Source organism: Serinus canaria, chromosome 14 (assembly GCF_022539315.1).
Source record: "Serinus canaria isolate serCan28SL12 chromosome 14, serCan2020, whole genome shotgun sequence".
NCBI classification, from domain to species: Eukaryota; Metazoa; Chordata; class Aves; order Passeriformes; family Fringillidae; genus Serinus; species Serinus canaria.
This window is the reverse complement of record NC_066328.1, coordinates 9,442,417-9,461,424: the sequence shown is the minus strand read 5'-3', so window position 1 is coordinate 9,461,424 and position 19,008 is coordinate 9,442,417. Positions and strand designations below refer to the sequence as shown.

At 40.9% G+C, this 19,008-nt stretch overlaps 1 protein-coding gene across 1 annotated transcript; it reads left to right on the top strand.

The window, feature by feature from the left end:
- Positions 1-6,535: 6,535 nt before the first annotated feature.
- On the top strand, positions 6,536-18,974 carry CCZ1 (CCZ1 homolog, vacuolar protein trafficking and biogenesis associated). Its single transcript, XM_030229754.2, has 15 exons — positions 6,536-6,748; positions 8,359-8,456; positions 8,583-8,676; positions 8,774-8,848; positions 9,854-9,901; positions 10,169-10,252; positions 12,230-12,405; positions 12,640-12,721; positions 12,876-12,937; positions 13,439-13,550; positions 14,124-14,157; positions 14,515-14,632; positions 16,145-16,303; positions 17,360-17,487; positions 18,626-18,974. The coding sequence occupies exons 1-15, from the start codon at positions 6,650-6,652 to the stop codon at positions 18,679-18,681; spliced, it is 1,425 nt and encodes a 474-aa protein (XP_030085614.1). The 5' UTR covers positions 6,536-6,649; the 3' UTR covers positions 18,682-18,974.
- The last annotated feature ends 34 nt before the right edge of the window (positions 18,975-19,008 follow it).

Genomic DNA, 19,008 nt, shown 5'->3' with positions numbered 1-19,008 from the left:
ATACTGTAGTCTGTGTCTATTTTTTTGACTCCTGTATTAAAACATGAAAATTCTTAAACCAAAACTGTTAATCCCTCCAAGATCTTAAACATATCAGATCTTCATATACGAAACATCTTTTGAAATGAGTGGGTGTTCTGTTTACAATAGCCCTTCTGAATTAAGCTTAAATTCTCAGAACACTCAGATCTTCATCAAAGACCAGGGGCCCAGATACAGTTGTGAGATAGGTAAGGGTAAAATCTCTCACTGACTTCCAAGTGAAAAGCAGTAGCATATTTTTGCTTAAGAAGTGGCTTCTGCATGAGGTCGTTGCAGTTTTAAACCACTCTTTTGCATCAGCCAATTAAGAGATGAGGAAAGCAAAAGCCACATGCTTTCCTGCAGAGAGAATCCAAAGGAAAGCCTATGAGGACTTGAGGTTTCAGATAACTGTGAGGTTTTAAAGAAGCAGAGGGAAAGCAAGATATCTTCTTGGTGGTATTTTCTTGTTTTCTTAATAGGGAGGAATGGAAGTGTGGAGGAAGAATTTGTACAAATGCATATTGAGAAAGCTCCAACTCTCCCTGATGGGCTGGACTGATGTATTAAAAATGTCGCTTACAAAGGCATCCATCCCTGGGAATGCTGAAGAAATGCCTTTTTATGAGCAAACAATTCATTCACTCATTAGAAAAGGAGATATTCAGATGCTCTGATGGAGTATTTATACCTTCAGTTGCTTTCTAAACATTAGCAAGTTGCAGGTCACACACATGCAGCTTGCAGAGGCACCACAACACAACAGAAGCCTTTAAGTGAACAGTTCAGTCACTGCATTTCTTCCTTTGTTGCAAATGACTACATTCAAAATTAACTTCATTTCTTCCTTATCAAAAGTCTCTATGAATACTGGTAATTGTGCACAAAAGCACCTAACCCAGAATGGAACTGTTTATGAGATAACCCAGCTCTTCCTGGGCAAGAGACTAATGAGTCTGAATGGGTTTGTGAAAAGGACCAGGTGTCTTTCAGAGCACCAGAATCACAGAGTCCATCCAGTTAATGCTCCCATAGCTGGGCCTTTGTGCTCTCCCAGCCTGTGTGTTGCAAGACACACTAACAAAACATTACTTGAAAAATTTCTGTTGATTAAAACATCCTCATCACCAAAGCAAAAGCAGTTCAATAAATTAAAATTCTCATTGAGAAGAAAAGTCCATGCAGTGCCATCCTCTAAGACGGCATAGACACCTTAACCCAAAACAAATTCCATAATGATTTCTCCCTGGTTCTTCTTCTGTGCTCTCTGCAGCTGCTTATTCTTTTGGGAGCCAAGCAATGGCAAGCCAGACAAGAAACATCTATAGCCTTTAAAAATAATGTACATATTGATCCACAATTATTAAAAGTTGTCCATTGAAAACAGAATTTTGTATCATTTCAAGAAGTTTTAGAGCAGATTAATTTGACATACAAGTTGTTTGTAAGTTGGTAGACTCATTACATTTAATATGGTCATCACGATTTTCCTTTTATTGTATAAAAATAAAACAGATAAAAAATAATCACTGGATTTTGATACTAGTTCTAACATTACAAAATATGCTCTAGAATATAAATCTCTGGAATATCAGTGACTTAAACAGAGCTCTTCAGATTTACACAAGCTAAGGGTCTGACCCATGAACTGAGCATGGCCATTCTCAGAACATAAGATGGATGTCACAGGACAGTCACAAGAAATAAAGTGTATCCTTGGCAATGAAACCACTCTGATGACAGAAGGGTCTTGGAGTAGTTCACATGTAAGTAACAAACAAACTGCTCTCCATTTCACTGACAATCAAGTGTCCTGACCTTGACTAATCATGTTACATCAGGCAGGCAAATGCCTGTAAAATAAAGAATTTTCCAGGTGCTGTTGTGCTCTGCTCCTTTCAGTGTCTCAGCCTTTGCACTGTGGACCTCGACAAAGAAACCCAGAGGCAAAGTACAAATTCTGTTATTCTCCACTGAGATGCAGTAGGATGCTGGAGCAGGTCACCAAACAGAAAAATACACTTGCCCTACTCAAGATATTCTGAGATCTCTCAAATATCCGAAGTATTACAGTTAAAGAATCTTTCCATGCTTTCCATCAGGAGAAAAGTACCTTAAAAACCCAGTAGTACAGCACCCACCCCAGCAGATTCAAGTAGGGGAAAACTTGTTGACTTGTAGGAAGAAACATATAAAATCAAATATCTTATCACTTCCCCAGGATCCTTGAAACATTAAGCCATACTTAACATTGACCATACTTTTGAATGGTCTTATAAAACATATGATAGTAATAACTCAAATTGAATTTATTCACTGACAAAGATACTTGTCTGCTCCCTAGTTTAAAACAAACCACCGCCAGTAAAGCTCCTAGAGACATGGTATGTAGAATTCCCACTGCTTCAGGCAGGCCCCTGTAAAGGAGAAAGCTCCTGGGCAAGGTTTTATTGACTGACAAGGAAGGAAAAACTAAATATACTGACCATTTTTAACCCCCATTTAACATAGGGGTATGGGTGCTCACTGTAAGTATATATTTAATTAATAGGATGGAAATAATCATCAATCTACTGCACTCACCACAATTTGACATGAGAGCAGCAGTCAGAAATCAGCCATCACTGGCAATCATGCTTACAGATTGCAACAGAAGTTACAACTGGTTTTCAGAATTGCCAGTTGTACATTGCATACTATAATTCACTAGACATAACTACTATAAAAACACATTTTTAGAAAGCACTAGAATACTTAAAATAGAGGTCCCAAGAGTGCTATTACATGTTCACATCAAGTAGCCCCTAACACCTTGTGCCAGTGTACCCTCTCTGTGAACAGTTAGAACTAAGATATAAAGAACCCCAGTAGCTTTATTCAACTTCTAAGCAGAAAAATGCCATGCCTTAAATGTGTCAAACTGTGACATCATTCTTAATGTAATTCTCATTTTTTGCAGTGCTCAGAATAGAAATAGTTAACTTATTAATACAATCCATCTTCAGAGCTGAAGGGCTGCCTAGCCCCTTCCTCATCTTCTGTTCCCAGCTTTTCTTCAGATGCAAGCTAGTAACATTAAACAAACAAAAACATTTCAATATCTCAAGTTTTGCCTGAAAGCAGTTTTTCAATAATTGTTACTCAGTAACTTTGTATTCTCAATCATAACCCAAGCTAGTGTGAAGTTATTGCGTTCCTTTATGAAATCTCTGGTCCTGCAAAGCAAATGCATCCATTATTAAACCATTACTCACCACGACACCCCCAGCACTGCTCACGTTCCCTGACATCACTCTGAGAAGAAGTCTGGGGGATGTGAAGGCTGTCTCAGCAGGAGCCCAGCTCCAGCTGCACTGGTGTGTTTTCCCACACAGCTCCACAGGCCTGTTGCAGTGTTAACAAAGCATGCAGACCAGGGATATACAGGCATTGTGCTTTTTGCTGGATCACAGCATTATTTTGTAATTTATTTGTTAAACTAATCCCAAACTGCTGAGTCCACGCATTTGTTAACACATTTAGACCACATACTGTCAATGAAACTGCTATTTGAGCTGTCAGCTGTATTTATTTAAAGCTGTCAGCCCTAACACCCAGAGTGATTTATAGTACACCTTTTTGTGAAGTCTGCTACTACACAGTTGATGGAAGTGCTCAAAATAGTATCCAGAAATAGGCTCAACAAACCAAAACATATGTCTACAAAGTACTATTTCTTACTTTTATGTACTTTTAGAAACAAATTGGAAAGCACTCATAAAGCTGTTAATTGTTTGTCCCTTGATGCAGGAGTTGTCCTGCAAATTCCCAATGTACTTATGCAGCAGTTTAATTTTACATAATCATGGGCTGGGAATCACATTTCAAACTCGGGGTGATCTGATGCCACTTTGCAAATGTCAAGGTGTGGTGTTACTGCACATACAATTAAGAAGATGGGATGAAATTGGAACCACAATCGAAGTTTCTTCATGCCCTGTTAATGTGCACATTAGAAATGTAATAATTTAATTGAATTTTTTATCACTTGCTCACTGTAGATTCTCACAAATACTTAGACCAAAAGCAATGTCAAGTTACAGATGAGGTTGCACTGAGAAGAATTATATGTTAGCAATCACTACACATACATCAATTCCCTTCCTAGGGAAAGCTGGACATGCAAACACCTTCCTCAGCAATCCCCCTTCACAGTGAGTACCCAATGCCCAGCTCTATGTACCTCCACAATATCTCCCTTGCAGCAGTGCTTGTACTGCAGCAGTAAATAGGCACCCCAAGTCACAGCCCAGGATGTCCATCTTGCTAAGTCCTGAACAAACACACAGCTAAATGAAACATTTTAAACATTTCAACCAACACAAGTAAAAATCTACAGTCACTGCTGGTTTTTAGTTGCTTTGGTAAGAAATTATTTAACTTGATAATCAATACTACCAATTTTAAGAATTTCCTTGTTTTGCTGAGTAGTATAACAAATAAACTTCCCCTCTGGCCTGATCCCTGCATCATCCCTGCCTGCAGAGGAACACAAACAAGGAGGGGAATTTGGCTCCTTTTGTTTGATATATTCAATCTTGACTGGATGTTCCCAGAAATTGTCTCAAGTGTGCAGACCTCAACGAAAGAGCCATTCTGCACACACTGCTGAATTTTAACTCTGAGCTGTAGGGTAGGAAATGAGGATTACTGAGTGTAGATATCTTGTCCTGACACATTTGGCCTGGTCCTTCCTCAGACCCTGCTCAGGGAAATGCTGGGGAGCTCAGCACAGCAGGGTCTTCCTTCATCCTGCCTGCTGGCAAGGGAAAGGAGTCATCTTCTGCTGTCACCTCTCTGAAAACATCACAAAATGATAATGCAGATTCTTTCTGCAGCTTTGCAAACATTTCCTCCAGCTGTTCTGAGCTGGACTGTCTGGAAGTGCTCTGTCTGTGGTGTGGCTCAGCCTGTCCTGTCACTCCTGCCTGTCCAGGAGGAGCTGCTCACTCTTGAGCAGTTTGGGTTAAACGCCACCTGTGCAGGCAGGAAAGGTGACAGCCAAGGTGGTGGTGATCTCTGCACCCAGGGAAAGGAGCCTGAACTCATACCCATGAACTCACACATCCAAACTGCAAGCTGAGTCATGGCACAAGGCAGGAGGGAAGGGATGCAGCTGACTCCAGCGGGATTTGCTGCCATGGCACAAAAAAGTAGGGATGGGATGGAGCTGACTCCAGCAGCCCTGGGGGAAAGAGTGGTCATCCCTCTCTGGCTTATACCATTCTCTTTTTGAGTACATACATTAAATATTAAATGGCTGCAGTCTTAGAGCATCTCTATTCCACACAGTGCTCCTACTGCACTGGGTTGGACTCTCAAGAAATACACCAGCTGCCGAGGCTGAGGAAGACTACATAGATTATGCTACCGGCAATGAAAGTAAAATCTTATAAACTAAGAGTGATGATAGGAACTGAAACAATAACAGAAGGAAAAAATTTACAAGAAATATTACCCCAAAAATCAAGAAATACTGTGTTTTTTCAGATTTAATTTGGCACAGCTTTAAGAGAGTTTACTAGTACATTCTTCTAAATTACTTGGTGGAGTAGGATATTAAATTTTATCTTTTATACCTTACCCAGGTATTTATTTAAGCAATTATGTAACCTTAGTTTATTCAGATTCCTAAACTTCACACTCCTCTGGAGAAGAAAATGATACATCTCACCATGTAGCCATCTTTAGCTCTTTCCAGTTTAGCTCACACTGAATTTTATTATAAGGAGAATTGAAAAGTAATAGAAAAGCTTATTTTATTAGTTAAATCCCACTATCTTAAATGTGCCAGACAGAAAATGTTAAAATAATCAGAATAGACATAATATATCTATTTATGGAAAAAGGATTACCTGAACTAGGTGATGCTGCATGTCAATTCCTTCAATTTACTCAAACTTGATTTCATCTTTCAAATCTCGGATTCTACCTATAAAATAAAGCGCTTCTACTTTTTGCAGCTGCCAGACAGCTCTGAACGAGCCAGAGCGGAGTGAACCGCTGGTGGTTTTGCGTTTCGAACAGGGGCGCAATGTCCGGGGCACCGCGGAACCCCCGGGCCCACCGGCCGGAGCTCTCTGCCAGCGAGCGGCTGCCGGGCGGGGCTGTGCGGGACCCCGGCTGAGGGAATCGCGGTCCTGACCGGGCACGGCCCCCGGCTAGGGAACGCCGGGCACGGGCTCTACCTGAGGGAACACCGGGCACGGCCCCCGGCTGAGGGAACGCCGGGCACGGGCTCTACCCGAGGGAAAGCCAGGCACGGCCCCCGGCTGAGGGAACGCCGGGCACGGGCTCTACCCGAGGGAAAGCCAGGCACGGCCCCCGGCTGAGGGAACGCCGGGCACAAACAGCCTACGGCTGAGGGAACGCCGGCACGGGCTCCCTCTCCTGCCGTTCCCGCGGCCGCCGTTGGGGGCGCTGCGGGGCGCCAGAGCCAGGAGCGCTTCCCGGCCGCTGCTGCGCTTCCGGGGCGCAGAGGCGGAACCGCGGCCGGGCCGGGGCCGCTGGAAGCGCGGCGGGGCCGGTGCCGCGGCGGCCTCGGGCCGATCCCCGATGGTGTCTGGCGGCTGCCGGCCCCAGGCTCAGGATGGCGGCGGCGGGAGCGGCCGGCCAGGAGAAGCAGCTCGCTCCGACCCTTCTCAGTTTCTTCATCTACAACCCCAAGCTGGGGCCCAAAGAGGGAGAGGTACCGGGGGGGATGTCGCGCCCGGGGATGCGGGGAAGGCGTGGCGGTCCCTCCGTGCCCGAGGGCGGGCCGCGCCTTGTGTGGACTCGGCGCAGTCCCTGCGGAGCGGCCCCGGACAAAGGCGGTCGCAGCTGCGGCTTTCCCGGCCCGCGGCCGCCACATCCCTACCCGGCATTTGGGTACCCGCGGGGCCGGGGACGACTGCCGGCCCCATTGGAGTCTGCCGCTGCTTCACACCGAAAAGAAACAGTAACCAGAGATGTTGTCGGCAGCCGGGCGCATGTTGTAGATGGGGAGCTGGACAGTCAGCAACTGTTTTACTGATGCTTTAACTTTGTCTAAAAATCTTTCTCTACGTAGCTACAATATGGTAGAAAGGTTACTGTTTAACTTAGTTACAGTCAGGTTGCTGCTAGTGTTTATTCGCCATTGTGTCCCTTAGTAAGGAGAGTCAAGAAGCTCTAGTCTCTAGCTTTAGGTAACGGCGTGTTGTGTGGTTGATGCTCAGCTTTAATAGTTTCTGAACAGAGCAGTGTACTTACATACTGAGCAGTGACAGGCTGAGGAGGCTGAGCGTGCCCTCAGCACGCTCCGGGTGGCTCCGGACCGGGGGAAGCTGTTGTTCCGCTGGAGGATGAGGTGCGGTTCCGAGGGACCCCCAGCGAGCTGGGGACTGGGCCGGCAGGAGCCTTGTGGAGATCAGCAAAGCCCCGTGTGTGGGGTGGAATAATCTGTCTCACCGTGGCCGGTCGGGGTGGACTGGTTGGGAGCAGCTCTGCAAAACAGGACCAGGGAGCCTGTGAACAACAGGTCCTACGTGAATCAGCAGTGAGCGCTTGTGGCTGTGGGAGGGAGGGAGGAAGGGTGGCTCAGCAGGTCCAGCCAAGCTAATGCTTCCCCTCTGTCTAGCACAGTGGGTGCTGTGTTCTTCCAGGGATTCCCAGAGTAGGAAAAATACTGGCAAACTGAAATAGCCTAGTGGAGAACCCCTGAGTCAGTCAGGGGTGCAGTCTGTGGCATACCAGAAGAGCCTTTCATAACTGCATTTATGCAGCCTGGAGGAGAGACAATGTGGAAAGGGGGCAGAGGGCAGTCTCACCTGCCTGAAGGATGGCAGTAGATGATGGAGTTTCGTTCTTGAAGTGAAAGAATGAGGATGGATAGAGGGAAATTCTGATGAGACAGAAAAAAAAAATTCTTCTCGGTGAAGTGATATAACATCAGAGCTGGGCTGGAAAGTTGTGGGATTCTAATCTCTGGAGGTATTGAACACATGACTGGACAAGGCCTGGAGCAATCTGAGCTGCCTTTGAAGCTTGTCATGCTTTGAGCTGGCTTTGAAGCTTGCCTTGCTTTGAACAGGCCCAGAAGTAACTGGGGCCTGTGATTTCAATAGCCTTCAATTTACAAAGTCCTTTGACATATCATGGGATGATTGACTGCTTAAGTGTGCCTAATATACCTTTTACCCGTTATTACAGAAGCCCATTTTGGTACAAAATAAAATTCTGCCTAGGTTATTAAGGGATTAAAAAACAAGCAAACCATGAACTCAATATTCTTTGATTTTGTTAAAATGCATTTGCTTAGATTCTGTTTTCAATTTTTAGGAAGAAAAAAAGATTCTCTTCTATCACCCAAATGAAGTAGAAAAGAATGAAAAAATTAGAAACGTGGGGCTGTGTGAAGCGATAGTGCAGTTCACAAGGTAGGAATTCTGATTGCATGGGTGATTGTTTTGGCACAAGCCCTGTATTTTAAATATCTCAGTTATATGTCTTCTTGTTGTGAGTGTGCATAAATATCTATATCTACTTATATGTTTTCTTTCCAGGACCTTTAGCCCAACAAAACCTGCAAAATCCCTACATACACAGAAGAATAGACAGTTTTTCCATGAACCTGAAGAAAATTTCTGGATGGTCATGGTACTTATGCATGTGATATGCATATTCCTAAAACACCATCCTGCAATGTTCTCAATGCATTCTGCATTGTCTAATACCAGCCTGTTCCACTTCCTAGGTTGTAAGGAATCCCATCATAGAAAAACACAAAGATGGAAAGCCTGTCTATGAATATCAGGAAGAAGAATTGCTGGTAATAATGAACTTTCCTTTTTTTTTTTTTTTAATGAGTTATGTTGTATTTTTGAGAGTACTTCCATCCAGAAATATCTTCATTTAATTCTTCTTGAACTGCTGTCCAATTGATTTTAACGTATCTATACCTATCTTCATAAATGGAAAAAGGGCAAAGTACTTTTCAGTAAAGTTTAAAGGAGAGCACAAGATAGAGAATTATCCAGAGAACATTCAAGATCGTTCAATAAACACTGGTGAAATATACAGCTGTGACACTTTTAGCTTGGAGTAGGTGAATATTTCTTAGGATCTGTTTGTTTAATTAAGTTCTTAAATCTATGTATTTTTATTAGGTGCCAGTACACATGTCACTACTTTCTTAAGACTGCTAGTAGTATTTACTAATAATCTGGAAAACCAAAAAAGCTCATAATTAAGATGGGATTTCTTGTCCAAGCTGCAGAATCATTATGTCTGTTCAGTTGTTTGCAGGAAGGGTATTTGGCAGGCTGGGAACAGGGATGCCCCTGTTCATTACAGTGTGCATTACTTTTCTCTGTGTCCTGAGAAAAGGATTGGAGTCCTAGGGGCTCTATTTTGCCAGATAAAAAAGCCTTTTTTTTATCTGGGTTAAGATCTCAGCCCCATAAAACCTGCTGTAGTGTCCCACATTCTTCAGCCTTTGATTTGGATGAAGAGAGAGCCATCAGAAAGATCATTTTCACTGACCACTGGCCTCAGGGAAGGGCACTGTTTGTAACTGGAATCCTTGGCATGAGTTCTGAAGGTGCTTTTGGTACTAAATGGGATGGAGGAAGGGACTCCCTTTATTGAAATCATACTTTATAAGTACAGAGACATTTCTAGATGCTGACTGAAAATGCCATTTAACTTTTCAGAGCTTGATTTCTCTGATTTGTGTCTTTGCTGGCTCTTTGAAAACACATGTTATGTGTAGCTCAGCCAAAATTCTTGTAATTCTGCCTCTGCTCCTACTGATGTGCTGCTCTCTTTCCTGCAGGACAAGGTTTATAGTTCAGTCCTCCAGCAGTGCTACAGCATGTACAAGGTAGGGTTAACACTGGGGGCCCAAGGCCTTTTACAAGACAAGAGTATGAGATACTTCAGTCACAAGTAAATTCTTGCCTCTGCTGCCATATGTACCTGAACTCTGCAAATCTAAATGTTTTTTAGTAAAGAAGGGATACATTTGGATTGATTTGGAATATGTTAAGGAATGGGAGTTATGTTGTAATCTATATTCATAACCAAGTTACAAGAAATTACTGTAAATGATTACCCAATTAACTGATTTTTTTTCTCTTTAAACTGTTAGCTTTTCAATGGCACATTCCTGAGAGCCATGGAAGATGGGGGTGTGAAAGTGCTAAAGGAGAGACTAGAGAAATTCTTCCATCGGGTAAGACCTCATTTTTCAGGCACATACTGTGATTCTGCACTGGAAATAAAACACAAAAAAAAGAAAAAGTGGCAGCAACCTGACTGTAAAAGACAGGCAGTGGAAAAGATGTAGAGTCAACACAAAGTATGTGGTTACTCATTTTGTCAAATACTTCCTGCTTTTTCTGACAGAGTAGCTTCTCAAGTGGAGTTGAACCACAAGTGTGGTTGTGACTTGATGGAACAACTGGATCCAACTGAATGTTGGATCTTTTTTCTGATGGAATTGTGTTCCTTCTTTCAAAGTTCTGCTTTAATGTTTGAATTTGTTACTGTGATAACAGTTTGTACAGACCTATTGGAGTGGCTGTTGAAGATTCATTGAGGTTAGAAGGAATTTGAGGAGGTCATCTAGTTCAGTCTCCTACTCAAAGCAGGGTAACACTGAATTTAAACTCTCCTGCCCAGTGCTTTGGGTGGTTGACACCTGAAAACATCCAGGGCTGGAGATTCTGTGGAATCTCCTGCATGCACAAGCTTAAAGTCCTTTTGTACTGTGAAATAGTGAATAAATGAATTTTTTAAGTTCTCCCCCCTACTCCACCCACTATGTGGAATTAGTAGCCAATCTTAAGAAGGCTTCAGGAAATATTGCATGCATTATAAGTAGTCTTCAGACTGTCATTCCATAGCTGATGTTTTAGTGAAAGGATAAAAGGCAAAACCTATTTTTCACATAAAGTAACTGACTGAGTAGTCTCATCTGGCAGAATTTTGAGTTCCTACATGAAAAGTTTCATCACACTTGAAAAGTACCTGCCCCCCATTTTTCTTGTTTGCAAGCAAGGAAACAGGACTGCTGTCAGCAGTTTGTACTTTTGTGGTATTGAGATTTGTGATAGTGATGGACTGTAGACTCTGTGTAATGGTGTTTAAAATTTTGTTCTTTTAACAGATTTTTAGAATGGCACAATGTTGTGACAGTGTAAACAAAAGTACAGGCTTGGCTTGTGGATTTTGGGAGGGTCTTACTTGTTTTTTGTAAGACTTGTGGTAGATTCCAGAATAAACACCACTGGCACAAGGAGTAGTACCATGATGAGCTGGTGTGTGCTACTGTCCAGACTAAATTAAAAGTAGACCTTTGCAAAAAAGAAGGTAATAATTTTTTTTTGCTGAAACAGAGAGACTCACAAGCTGTGACAGAGATCGGTCACCCTGTTGTTCTGTATTTCTTGTGGGCATTCTGTAATGTGAAGTGACTGTAGAGGGAGCCATTGGATAAAGCATCTTCCACAGACCACTTGACAGAGCATTTGAAATGTCTTGTTGAAGGTTACAGTCTATCAAGAAAGTGAATAATGGAAATTATTCCATTACACATTGAAAGCATCTGTTCCTATTTCTACAACTGAATCTGAAATTAAATATCAGGAAGATAGGCTTTGCTTGCTTATACTCTCAAAAGATCTTGAACATTTTCCTTAAAAGCTGTTTTCATAATGATTAAATAAGAGCAAAGTGACACCTGGGATCACATTCATGCACTCACACATGGAATCACAGAGTGGTGTGGGTTGGAAGGTACCCTTCAAAAGGTCATCTAGGCCAACCCCTGCTATGAGCAGACTTCTTCAACTAGATCAGATTACTCAGAGCTTTGTCCAGCCTGGCTGTGAATGTTTCCAGGGATGGGGCAGTCACCACCTCTCTGGGCAAGCTGTGCCCATGTGTGAGCATCCTCATTGTAAAAAAACTGCTTTCCCATGTGTAACATAAATTGAGCTTCCTTCAGTCCAAACCCCTTGTCACTACAAACCTTAGTAAAAAGTCTGTCCCCACATGAATGAGTGTGTCAGACAAGTAGCACTGTAAGGACTGGTTTTTGCTTTGATTTTTAGTCCAGATTGTTGGAGATTAGAGTCAAATTTGTCATTTAAATCTACACCTTGGCAGTTTTCTGAATTCTAAAAGCCAACTGTCATTGTTCTTTCAGTACTTGCAGACACTGCACTTACAGTCTTGTGATCTGCTGGATGTGTTTTGTGGAATCAGCTTCTTTCCACTGGATAAAATGACTTACTTGAAAATTCAGTCATTTATTAACAGGATGGAAGAAAGCCTGAATATAGTCAAGTACACTGCATTTCTCTACAATGACCAGCTTATCTGGTAGGTACTTCAGTAATTCTGTTGTGTTTCTTCAATTTCTAATCCTGTGAGTAAGTGCCATCATAGAGCTGCTTTTAAATTAGTTAAATTAGATAGAGTTGGATGAATATGAGAAGCCATGAATCAGGCTACCATTCAGTAAGAAAGGCATTGGTCTGAGCTAGTTAGAGGAAAATGTGTGATCTGAACTGCAGCACAAACATAATCTGCTTCTTTTTCCCCACAATGTTCTAGGAGTGGACTGGAGCAAGATGACATGAGAATTTTGTACAAATATCTCACGACATCTCTGTTTCCAAGGCACATGGAGCCTGAGGTAGCTGGGCTGGGGGTTTTGAGGGGCAAGGTAGCTGGGTGTTTTGAGTATTTTCTTCCTGTTTATCTGGTACTAAAGGCTAAAATACCAAAGCAAATTCTCTCTTCTCTCTGTCTCTAAGCTGGTTTTTCCTGTATGTTCTTTTTCCCCTCAGTTAGCGGGAAGAGATTCACCAATACGGGCTGAAATGCCAGGAAATCTCCAACACTATGGAAGGTAGGTCTTGTTTTACTGTCACCATCTACTGCTTCTTCCCCCAGGGCAAAACATTTGGGAGGAGCGTGTGTGTTTTGAGTATATATTCCACACACAGTTCATTCCAGAGTGTTGCACAGTAGTTGCTGCAATGTAAAACTTGACCCTTGGAAAAGAGAAAATGCTTCATTAACATTACTGCATATTTATTTTTCTTCCCGTTGTTCTTAATGCACTGTATGACAAATTTGGGAAGTGTTCCAGTAATTTCTTTTCAGTCAAACACTCCAGACAAAGGTGTAGGTTTAATCTAGGATTTATCTATTTGTTCTTCCTCTGTACTCTGCATGTCAGTGAGGAATTCTGTACTTAAGCAAGTCGGCATCATTGTTTTGCATAATTGTGGGTTTGGACATCCTTAACCATGAGAACTCCTAATTGCAAGTTTGGAGAACATTTGTTAAATTCAAGAAACTGAAATACAAGTATTCATCACATCTGACCTGTTGAATTATTTTCTAGGTTTCTTACTGGACCTTTAAATCTTAATGATCCAGAAACAAAATGCCGTTTCCCCAAAATATTTGTTAACACTGATGACACTTACGAAGAGCTTCACTTAATTGTTTATAAGGTATTACAGTTTCCTCTGCAATTACTCCACAGAATTAGGAATCTCTATGCAGTGAAGGTGACAATGATGTGAAGTACTTAGGAATTGTATAGAAAGGTGCATTATAAGAGACAGAAAACTGGCATTTCTAGCAATGAGCTTTAAAGCCTGAATTCTCTTCTCCCCTCTCCAGTACCCTGTACACAACAAATAATTATTTTGTTTTATTAAAACAAAATACCAGCCTTCAGTGATTTAAGTGATTTCATGCCCTGCTTTATATGGGATAAAAAATATAAAAAATATTTTGTTCTTAAATTAAATGGGAGTTTCTTGCAGGTATCTTTGTATAAAGTGCAGTTTTACCAAGTTTTATCTTTCCCCTACAACTTAAACAGGTTACTGAATTTTAAAATAATAGCTAACCTGTGTTGTGCAGGACTGCAAAAAGGTTATCCTATTGAAGTGTTACCTTTAAAAAAGATCTTTAAATCTCTTCTCACCTGTGTGTGACCTCTCTGAAGTATTGTCATCTATTTGAGTTAGTGAAAGTAATCTGTTGTAAATGGCTTTTTTGCTTTTGTTTTATTCCAGGCAATGAGTGCAGCTGTCTGCTTTATGATTGATGGTAAGCACCTATTAGCATCAATTATTTGCCAAGACTTTTATATGTAAAATACTTTGACATGCAGCTTGTTTTACTCTTGAAAAATAATCACATTAATTTGTTATTTGAGTCTCTTTTTCATGAGTGCTTTTATCAGTCTTTTATCTTTGTTCCAGTGCTTCAAGTATAACTCATTTTACACAATAAAATTACTAAATACTGCTTCAGTTAGCCATATTCAAAATCCTCCCTGAGGTTTTAATTGTGGGAGAAATTTGTCCTTGGACTCTCGCTATGTTTAAAGAAAACAACTACAGAAACTGTACCTTCAGCTGTGGGCAGAGAATCTCATCTCTCCTTTTCCTCTGCCTGACACAGCTTCAATTCCACCCACGCTGGAATTTTGCAGAAAACTGGACAGCATTGTTGGGCCTCAGCTCACGGTGTTGGCATCAGACATATGTGAACAATACAACATCAACAAGAGAATATCAGGGTTTGTACCACACTTCTTTTCCTCATTAGTTGGTGTAAAGTTAGGTTAAATAAACTGCTTAAATAATGGTAACACGAGCCCAAATTTTGAAAGCGTTAATGGTGTACTTAAAGCAATGCTTGTCTACTTTTCTGCATCTTAAGTGTTTATAAAGTCCATGTTATTGCACATTTGGGTCTCCCTGAAGTAACAATAGATGTTACTAATTTAGGAACAAATGTTTATTGTCTGGCTGAAATGGGAATTTTAGAGAGTAAGTTATTTGGTTGCAGTGAAAGCTTTACCACTGAGGACTTTTCCAGAATTACTGCTTCTTGAGTGTTGCCATGTATAGTAGGCGAGGAAAAAAGGTCTTTTATTTTTCTATTTTGCAAGACTAAGGTAATTACTTGAAGGGCAAAAAACAGTCAAAAGAAAAAGGATGGTAATGCTTTAGAAATATCCTTCACTTAGAACTCCAGCTGACTTGCAATAAAATTGCATTTATATTTTGATAGATTTATTAGTTGGGGAAGCAAGAGCAGTATCCCATATGGCAACATAAAAGGAATTCAACCAAAGATAGGTGAGTGAACTCAGTCAGTGGTACCATCCCAAATCAGCAAAATCGCACCGGATAGAATAGGATGGGCTTGAAATTGTGCCAATCTACTAAATCATTAAACATCATCTGGGACTGGCTTTGGCAGCTTTAACTCTTTAAAAGTTTAATGCCACAGTGTCCTGAAAACATGATACAGTTCCTTGACACTAATGCATGTGGGTGACAGAGAGCAGGGGTATCTGGTTGTTTGCTAAGGTGAGTGGTGTCATCACAGTATCTCCTGCTTCTAAATAATGCAATGCCTCAAGTACCAGTTTCTGCAGCCAGTTTTTGGTCAGTCTGAATGTGTTGTGACTTCTACAAAAAATTACAGCTCTAGGTTTTTAATATTAACTTTGTAAAAAAGGAAATGGAGGAAGACTGCCAAGGCAGGAGTTTGAAAATAGTCTCTTGCTTGGCCCACACGAATAATGTGGGGGGAAATCTAATTGCCTGGATCAAGAAAGAGTTTGTTCTCTTGGTTGTAACAAATAACAAAAACATGAATAGAAGATGACTTTTTGCTCAAATTAAAGACCCAGGATCCATTCAAATCAGCTTTGACTGGCATAAGGGAGAGCAGCAGGAACAAAATGGGGCCAGGAAAAAACAGCTCATTAGAAAAATGCAAATTAATTACTACTCTGAAGTGGGGCAAGGCCTTCAGACTCCCCTGTGTGTGTTTACTGACAGCCTGAGTGGCAGAAGGGGAAATACTGGCTGGTTCTGCAGGCTTGGTTGTCTTTTTTTTTTTTTTTTTAATCTGTGTTAAGATGAATTTCAATCCCCCAAGTCTCTTCAATGTGAAGATAAGTCCAGGCTGTGTAAGTTAGCTTTGCACTGGCTCATTACCCAGTCTCTGGAAAGCCTGTGCTTATAGAGCATGTTGGTATTCACAATCACTTTTTTTTCTTTTTAAATCTTCGTAGGGCTGAGAAGGAACCTCAATTTAAGTTTATCTATTTCAATCACATGAACCTGGCAGAGAAAAGTACCATTCACATGAGGAAAACACCCAGCATATCACTTGCATCTGTTCACCCTGACCTCATGAAGATTCTCGGTGACATCAACAGTGACTTCTCCAGGTAATGCTTGACTGCTACATAGTCTGTAGCTCCTACTGTCAAGCAGATTTTTTTTCTTTGCAAAGGAGTGGCTCTTTCCAGTCTTCTTGTTGATGGCTGGCTGCTCATGTTTGTATTTTGTGCTGGTTAGAAGTAGTCCATCTTAAAAAAAAAAACTTCTAGTGTCCTTTCAAACAAAAAATTAAAAGAGGGCCAGGGCCTCTATCAAAGAAAATATCTCATTTATTGGAGGCTTCAGAGCAGTCATAGAAAATGGGATGGGAACACAAGAATCTGTCTAATCTGGGAAAGCAGTGTAAAGGACAGGGACACCTGCTTCTGCCTGTGTCATGCCTGCCCTGACACCAGCTGGTGGCTTCTAGGGATGAGACAATGGATGAAATGCAAACCTTGCAGTTACTGCAGCCCTGCTGATAGAAAAGATATGTGGCTTCTTGTCAATGGGTATCATGCTGCAAGGTGGGAGACACCCTCTGTCACTATAAAAGTGAAGAAAGAACATGACAATGCTGAATGATTGGGATGGCCCTAGCTCTAATTAGCAACAATCTGTTTCCCCACTATGCTTAAGGACAAGTTTCCATTTTTTTCTATAAATGAAGAAAGTGTGTTTCATCATATAATGGAAGTGCTAGTTTAATAACAGCTATATAGAAGATATCCAGTTGTTGAACATAGTTTAGGTCTAGGTTTAACAGTTCTGTGAAAGTTTAGTATCACCAACCCAGCTCCAGCTTTCAGTATTCAGTTCCTGTGGAGCAAATCCTCATTCTGTGAAGTGTGTCCTTACCAGAAGGGAGGAGAGGTGCTTTCTTCAGTGTTTTCACTGCAGTGTTTGGCTAATGAAAAAATTACTGATTGACACATTTGGGCATGTCCTAAACAGCCATTTCTGAAGCCTTCAACCTGGACTGAATGATGGCCAAGTTAGAACTCATGTTTTCTTTGATACTGTACAACCACAATTTCTGACATTGAGCTGTCCTAATGATAACAGATAAAGTTGTTGAAGATGAACTTGCTGCCACCTTCTTTAATTTTTAAAACTTCTTTCAGAGTTGATGAAGATGAGGAAATTATTGTGAAGGCAATGAGCGATTACTGGGTAGTTGGGAAAAAGTCTGACCAGCGAGAACTATATGTTATTTTGAATCAAAAAAATGTAAATCTGATTGAAGTTAATGGTAAGGATTGTTTCTTATTACCTTTACATAAAGTTATTCCTAAAATGTGTGTCCCTAGAGAAGTAATACAACCCATCTCATGAGAAATCTAGAGAGGGACTGATCTTTGATGGAGCTGGTGAGTTTGCCTAAGGTTTTAGTCTGCCTACTACCAGTTGTAAAAGAACAGCATAAATATTCAGCAGGCATTCTTAATTATTAATCAGTCATTCTTCCTCCTTCAAATAACAGGACAGCACTGTGAGCTTAGTTTAGGCGTAATTAAAAAAGTGTATTACAGATGAGAGATGAAAAGATTTACATCTATTTGTCAGTGATCCAGGGTGAGTTACTTACACATTGTGGCTGTCCTGTCAGTGATCCTCATCCATTGCTGTCTTGTTTCTCACATGGTTTTGAGAATGATTTACTAGGACTAAGAGTGAGAATTAACATTAAGATGCAATAGGCTTTTACATTGCTATTTCTCTAAAAATCTGTTTGAATCTTGCAGCAATGCTAGGGCTCTCCATTCTAATAGGAGGCAATGTGCTCCTGTTAGCACATGTGCTCCCTGTCAGCACATCTTTCCCTTAGACAATGGGGAAGAATTCATACCTTGCCAGGACCAAAGCCTGGCAACCTACATTTTAAAAAGAGGAATGAGTTGTGTAACTTGGCAATCTCTCTGTAACTGTCTTTCAGCATCAAAGCTACTACAGTGGAACAGTAAGTGAGCGTTGCTGTGCCTGATAAACCTAGGAAGTTTATCAGTCTACCAAATAACACAAAGCAAAAGTTTTGCAGACTTGATTTACTGTAACAAAATATCCTAATTCCTCCTTTCTCTGAAAAAGGGGTTATCATATACTTCCCTTAACTATATGTTAAGCCAAGTCTGCTGCTGTTGCAGTGTTTGATGAGAGACCCATCATTTACACTTAAACCGCTTTCAGACAGAGGGATCATCAGATTTTACTTTCTCTTACTGAAGAGAGAGTAATATTAAGTGTATTTCTACATTAAGAAACTCTTAGGGCTTGTTCTGTTTGAATTTTATTATATTCTCCATGACAATCCCCAGGGTTTTTCTTGAGGAGGTTTCTGTAAGATACAGTACTGATGAGGTTTTTTTGGTTTTTTTATTTTTTTTTAACAGAAGAAGTGAAGAAACTTTGTGCAACACAGTTTAATAATATTTTCTTCTTGGATTGATCTGCAAAGGGCTGATTTATTGAAGATATCAATGTCAGGCACTTGTTCAACATGAGAAGTTATTAGTCATATTATTGACTGGAATAATGACAATAGTAAAGCAATACTTGCTTTGTAAGAATCAAAATTTCTACTAAAATCTGTAAACTCTGACCATAAAATTTTTAAATTTTAAAAATGTTTATGTGCAAACTAATTAAAAACCAGTCTGAACTCATCTGTACCATTCCATTCTGATATGTTATGTGAATATTTTGCTGAAAAATAAAACTAATAATTGTTACACTTTAGAAGCATCTGTGTTCATTTGCATCGTGTAACTTCCTG